This window comes from Cucurbita pepo, chromosome LG03, assembly GCF_002806865.2.
Source record: "Cucurbita pepo subsp. pepo cultivar mu-cu-16 chromosome LG03, ASM280686v2, whole genome shotgun sequence".
In the NCBI taxonomy this organism is placed as follows: domain Eukaryota; kingdom Viridiplantae; phylum Streptophyta; class Magnoliopsida; order Cucurbitales; family Cucurbitaceae; genus Cucurbita; species Cucurbita pepo.
Window position 1 is genome coordinate 10,704,499 of NC_036640.1, and position 7,454 is coordinate 10,711,952.

General features: G+C 30.9%; 1 protein-coding gene across 1 annotated transcript; it reads left to right on the forward strand.

Annotated features, from left to right (window-relative positions):
- Positions 1 to 4,237: 4,237 nt before the first annotated feature.
- Positions 4,238 to 5,395, forward strand: LOC111790771 (transcription factor MYB78-like). The gene is made up of 3 exons (XM_023671825.1): positions 4,238 to 4,433; positions 4,548 to 4,677; positions 4,760 to 5,395. The coding sequence occupies exons 1-3, from the start codon at positions 4,268 to 4,270 to the stop codon at positions 5,340 to 5,342; spliced, it is 879 nt and encodes a 292-aa protein (XP_023527593.1). The 5' UTR covers positions 4,238 to 4,267; the 3' UTR covers positions 5,343 to 5,395.
- The last annotated feature ends 2,059 nt before the right edge of the window (positions 5,396 to 7,454 follow it).

Sequence of the window (7,454 nt, forward strand, 5' to 3'; positions counted from 1 at the left end):
ATTTGACAGTGCTATATATAGACGAGAGACAATCATACAATACTTCCTTAAAAAACCATACAATTATCCCGGGTGCGTTGTCGAAGTCCTTTGATTATGGAAATTTTTTTAATCGCTTGAGTCATTTTCAGCTTTATATCTTGATAGGCCTGGTAGCTTAGTATTTTGGTCACGTGCCATTGGTATTATTATAAACCATCTTATTTTTTTTTAATATAAGGTTGATATGACAAACAGTGAATGAATTAAGTATCGGTTTTTAATATTGCAATTAATGTTTTATTGGAGGGTTGGGATCTTAGCTTATAATTAATTATATAATTATTTATAAAAAAAAAAGCATTGACTTTAGGTGCATTTAACTGGGAATAGGTAGGCGTAGGGTTTGAAAATAGAGGAGTTTAAGGCCCTAAAATGATCATTTAAAATGACCATTTTGCCCCCAAAAATGGAATAATTTTACAAATAATTTCACTAATTTTCAAACCCATTTGATAATGAACTTTGTGGTGTTATGCAATCCTTTATCTAAACCTAACATCTTTTAATCAAATTGTTTTGGATTATTATATAAATTAAAAAATTAAAATATATATATATATATATATATGAGAAGAATCGATGGATTTTAAATATATAATTAATTTTTAAAGATATTTTAGGTAATCATTAATAATCGTATAAAAAAAATCAACCATACATTTAAAATTAATATTTATTTTTAAAATATAACATTACAAATTTTTGGATTATTATTCCAAAGTTTTACCAAACTACCCTTTGTATATTTTGACCTTTTATGCTTTTTTTTTTAACAAAATTAAAAATATTTTTAAAAAATATTATAAAATTTCAAAAATTATTTTGAAGAGAAAAAAACACCCATATTTCTCTTATTTCAATCAAAGTTTTAAATTGCATTTGTTTTTTTTTTTAATATTAAAAAAATCATAATGGAAGAAATAAAATTATTTTTTAAAGAAATAAAATTAGATGGGCATTTTGGTAAAAAAAAAATTAGGGTGATTAAATATGCCAATCACGTCAATCATATTAATTTTGTTGCTCAATCATAACACATTAATTTAATTTAATTAATGGTAAATATTTTTAAAACACACGTTTTATAATTTATAAATAAATAAAATAAACCAAGAGTTATTCTAAAAACCACTTATACACCTAAAGTCCACTGCCAATATATAGTATCTGTTTTGGCTCGTTACATATTACCGTTAGTTTCACGATGTGAGATCTCACAATTTATTCCTCTTTTCAATCGATATGAGATCTCACAATTCACCTTTTTGGGGTCAGCGTTCTCGCTGGTACACTACATGATGTGTGGCTCAGATATCATTTATAACAGTTCAAGCTCATTACTAGCAAATATTATCCACTTTAACTCGTTATGTATCATCGTCGGTCTTACAATTTTACAATTGAGCTGCATTCTCGATGAAAACTATCAACTACAACATGAAAACAAAAGAAAGACGAGAGCCACTGAATCTGGACTTCCATGTTAAATGCTTGTCCTTTCAAGAAATGACTTATATTTCTCATCAAATAAAATTCTTTACATCATCTGTGACGTCATCACCACTTTAGCTTCTACCAAATTTTCCTTTTTTTTTTTTATTTTAAATATATTTATCGAATATTGTCGATATTCTTTATTTGATTACGATCGAATCGATAGTTTTTGTAAAAATATTTTAAAATAAATTCGACATTTTTCGATTAAATATAATTTTATGTATTAAAATTAATTGAGATTTGAATGAAATTATTTGTATAATGGGAACTGATCGACCAACGGACGCCATCTAGAAAATTCAACTTGCTTTATTATCAGCATATTCAAATACGGTGGAAGTGATTGGACACATCATGCTGCCACATCAGCATCCACCTCTTGCATTTTATTATAAACTAACGGCTTCCTGGTCCACGTCAGCAGGCCCTTCCAATTTGGGTAATCCTATGAAGTGGCGTTCGTGAGTACAGTTGACACGTGGGCTGTCCCCGACAAGAAAAATAAGCTTAATAAAAACACAAATTAATTGTACTTTAAAATTTATATTAATTTTAATATTTAATAATTTAAATTGTATAAAGTGCGTAGAGTTTGAAACCAACATAGTTACGTATGAGAATTTCTCATACGATTAAATTATTTAATTTTAATTAATTTTTAAAGACCTTTGAGGGTATAATGGTCAAAGACTGCGAAAAAGAGAGATTAAAAATATTAATTCCGAAACGCATGCGTTTAAGGGTCAAAAAGAAAATAAGAATAATAATAATAATAATTTTAAGTTAACAAAACAATGACGTGTTTGGGTCAAAGACGCTTCAGATGAGTTATTGGGAAGGGAAAAATAAATAAATAAAAATTAAAAAAAAAAAAAAAAAAAAAACCCCAAAAATCTAATTTTCTTTGAATTAGTCAAACCCATTTATCCTGAAAACCCGGCTTTACCTTTCAATTTTCAAAATCCCAATTCTATCCCTTTTATTAATATTTTGCATCAACCTCAAGTTTCACGTTAATTAGATTGGTGGCCCGAACAACTTAAATAAAATTTATAGTCGAACGCAATCCAACCCTGCATTTTCAAGTTGGGTTAGATTGAATTGTCAGTAGGGGCATTTTAGCCCTTGTGGGTGTAAACATGATTTTGGTGAATGGTGATACACCCCACATTGACCCAATATGAAATGGTAAAAACCTATCCAGGATGAAAGCATGTAAAAGGGGTTTTGAATGGGCATGCAACCATAGACAACACGTCCTGGACAAGCACGACAGTGATATCTGTCATGCAGTCATAGACAACACGCCTTAGACATACATGACCATGACATCCTCCCTCACTCAATTGGTTAATGTCTCTGCCAACCAATTCGGACAAAGCAAGATTAGGACATCTGTCATGTGGCCATAGGCAACAAGCTTTGGACTATCGTGACTGTGACACATATATATATATATATATATATATATATATATATATTAATTATTCACCATACATGTTATCTAACAAAAATTTCATAAAATTTAAATATCAAACATTTACAAGTCACAACACAAGGTAGGGTTGTAATCCTATTTTCGAGTTGGTTAAGTTGACCTGACAAAAAATATATCAACCGTAAACCCAACCCAAATCGAAAAATAAATTTTAACATAGTCCAGTTTGATCATATTCTCGAATCATGTGAACAATCATTCTATATTTTCTCTACGTCCCATTTTATTCTTACACGCATCATATTTTGGTTAATTAATTCAAACAATATCTGAAAATAGATTAAAAAATGGTTTAAATTATACCATGAATTTAATAATGATTTTATAGATATTATATGGTCTTTATTTTCGAACATATTCTTAGATTACAAAATGGTAATTAATTAATGGTATTTATAAATATATTTATACGATGATGCTCTTGAAAATGACATTCTATGATTGCAAATTTAATTTTTTAATATTTTAAGCATATTCTAATGGAATTTATAAATAAATTAATTTTATAAACATTCACGTTATTCTCTTTAGCTTGTGTTGTAATAAAAAATTATTTAAATATAAATTAATTTTGGACAAATTGGGACCCATGATTTATTTATAAAACAAATTTTGTACAGAAATTAATTTCAGTAATTATAAATTATTTAATATTTAATTTTAGAGAAATTAAACACTAAAAATGTTCGATTAAGGAAATTATTATGATTTTTTTTAAAGTTAATGTGATCAGTAAAACATAAACAAAATTAAAAATTATTTTATTTTTAAATAATGAAAATAAAATTACAAAAAATTATTATTCTAGTAATAACAATAAATAATTATTTTTTAAAAAAGAATTTAGGTTAATAATATTATTAAATAAAGAAATTAATTTATTTTATGAAATAAAATTAAAATAAAAAAAAAGCTCAAGTTTCAAAATGGCTCTTAATAGTCAAATTGTACAACTCGAGAGGGAAAGAGTAGCATTAACTATATTAATGATGAAGATTAAGTGGTAGATTAAGTGTAATTAAGCGATTATTTAATTAAACTCTTTTATTGCGGCTTTCCCCCCTTTACTTTCTCCTCTTCTCATTTGAACCCCCACAAGTTTCTCTATCTATAAAATCACCCCATTTCTTCTCTGTCTTCTCCGTAGCGCTTCTTTCTCCTCTCTCTCTCTCTCTCTCTCTAAAAATCTCCGTCCAAAATTATATCGAACTTGCCGCCGGCATCCGGAAAATGGACGGAAATAAAGAGCGACGGTTTGATAACGGCAACTTACACGGCGGCGACGACGACGGCGACCTGAGACGAGGACCGTGGACGGTGGAGGAGGACATGACTCTCATCAATTACATCGCGAATCACGGCGACGGCCGCTGGAATTCACTCGCTCGTTGCGCCGGTAACGGATTCCTCGCCGGAACCCTAACTTATTCCGATTCCTCTGTTTCTGAATTTATCGTTCGCGCATTTTTTTTTTTTTTATTGATGTTGAAATTGGAAAATTGATTCACAGGCCTGAAGCGTACCGGAAAAAGCTGCCGATTGCGGTGGCTGAACTATCTCCGGCCGGACGTCCGGCGAGGAAATATTACACTCGAAGAACAGCTCCTGATTCTGGAACTTCATTGCCGTTGGGGAAATCGGTACGGATGTTGATTTTATTGATTTAAATTGTAAAATGTGTGAATAATTTTTAAATTTTTATATAATTTTTTTAATTTTCAGATGGTCGAAGATTGCCCAGCAATTACCTGGACGAACCGATAACGAAATAAAGAACTATTGGAGGACTCGAGTTCAGAAGCACGCAAAGCAGCTCAAATGCGACGTTAACAGTAAACAATTCAAGGATACCATGCGATATCTCTGGATGCCGCGTCTCGTCGAACGGATTCAGGCCGCCGCCGCGGCATCCACCGCCGTCGACGGAAACCGATCGTACGGATCAGTGGCTCGGCCGGCTTCGGCGGCTGTGATGAACAGCGGTAGTGATTTTGTCAGTACTCCACAAGTCACCCCGAGTTATACGTCGGAGAATTCCAGCTCTGGCGGAGGTGGAGGCGGCTCCTCCATGTCTGATTTGACGGATTGCTACAACAATTTCAGTTGTTTTCCGGTGGTTCCGCCGCCGTTGCAGAGTCCGGCTCCTGGATTCTTCAACGATGAGACATTGGATTTTCAGGCGATGGAGCAGAGTAGTTGCCAGTGGATGGCGGCGGACGGTGGCGTTGACACGTCGGAGAGCTTGTGGAATGCCGCCGACGCCGGTGCCGATTACTTCTGGTTCTCGCAGCAGCAGTTGAATTAACAAAAGGAGAAACTATACATAATTTGTAGAGCGGAATATCATGATCTAAAAAANTTTTTTTTTTTTTTTTTTTTTTTTTTTTTTTTTTTTTTTTTTTTTTTTAATGTTTGGTTAAATTTCCAATTATTGGGGCTTGGGTGGAATTTGTATAATTGAATCTTGAGGGGTTTTTATTTTATTTTATTTTTATAAATATTATTAAGGGAGTGCTAGGCTGCTAGCTATCGACCTACTTCATTCCCTCTTCCCTTATCTTTAAATAATTATTTTATGGTTACATTATATATTCCTTTCTTTTATAATTATATTATTAAAAAAATTCCAATTTCATAATATAATTATTTTCTAAATTGTTGAATTAAGTAAAAATAATTATATCTTAATTAAATGAGAAAATAATATATTTTGAATAATATTTGTTTATTAAAGAAAAAAGAGTGTCGATTTAGGGCCATTCCATTTCTCCACATAGCTGCACTAACGAGCTTTCTGTCTCGCGCATCTAAGATACTCATGTGGTTCCACCATAATTGAGCATACCTCACTTATGTCTTCAACTTACTCAAAGTAATCCGTGAAAAAATTAATCAAATAAATTATTAACCTCTAATAGTAAAATAAAATAAAAACGTAAAATAGACCAATTTATGCCATAGAGAAAGTATCGAAAGCTTTATTCATTAGTAAAAACTATAATTTTAAAGCCGTGAGTGTAATTTATTTTTACACGCAATTTGAGCATAGTTCAATTTAATACAAATTTAATCTGAAAAGAAAAAAAAAAATCTATTTTTCATGCGATATCCACATTGATTGGGGAGAAGAACAAACCACCATCTATAATGGTGTGAAATTCTTCCCGACGCGTTTTAAAGCTTTGAGGGAAAGCTCGAAAGATAAACCTCAAAAAGGACAATATCGAGTCGTTCTTGCATTACAAATAAGGGTATATTTGTAATTTACTCACATTCAAAATGCAAATGTTATGATAATGGGAAGTATATAGTTTTTGTGGGAGTAGATAATGTTGAATTAAAATAATGAAAGACGTGAATAATTGGTTCCACTTTTAAATATTTAAATAATAATTTTGTTTGGAGTTTAGAAGCCGAAACCATAAACTAATTTTATAATTAAGATATTGATGTCCACAGAGATTGAACCAGACCAAAAGTTCCCCAATGTTCTAGATTTTGCCAAAAGGGGCTCGTGACGTGGCACTCTCTCATTCGTTGATTTCTGGAGTTTAAAATTTTAATAAAGACATTATTATTAGGCCAATTTTTTCAAAAGTAAAAACATGTTCTTATCATGTTTAATGAATGCCACCTATGTCCTATGTCCCCCTGTTTTATTTGTTTTTAATTGCAAATTGCTCCCCCAAAGTTGCACTAATTACACTACTTGTTCACATTGTATATATATATATATATATATATATATATACTAAAAATTTGTTTTATATGCAATAAGGACTTTACTTTTCTATCCTCGATCTTGTATGGAAATGAGAGGGGTAAAACAGTCAATTTTCTCTCTCGAGTATTTTATTACCGCTAGATAGAGTTGAAATATATTGTATTTTTTGTATTTTTTTTTCATATATTAAAAATAATATAAATATAAAATATTAAAAAAAAAAAAACTAATTTGATTAAAGTAAAAAATAAAAAGAAAAAGTGAGAATAATAATAGGGAAAAAGAAAAGGTAAGGGCACGTGCCGAAGGGACGGTCGAAACGTGATGAAATGGAAGAACTAAAAGGGGGGAGCGGGGGGAGATTGGTTATGGCGGCGGGGTGTCGTTTCATAAGCCACGTGCATCGATATTAACCCATTTTGTCAGTGGTCCTCGAAATCAACCTGTTCAGGAACTGCCACGTGGAATAAGAAAAAAAAAAGGAATTTAAAATTAGGCTTCCTCAATAGAAGCACTGACAGCCGCAACCCTTAAAATATACATTGAAGGAAAACACACACAGACAAGCATTTTTTAAAAATTTAAAAGAATATTTTGCTTTTGCTTTATTTATTTATTTATTTATTATTATTATTTATTATTTAAAGAAAGAACAAAAAAATATTGATCTAAACTTTATATTAAAAATAATTT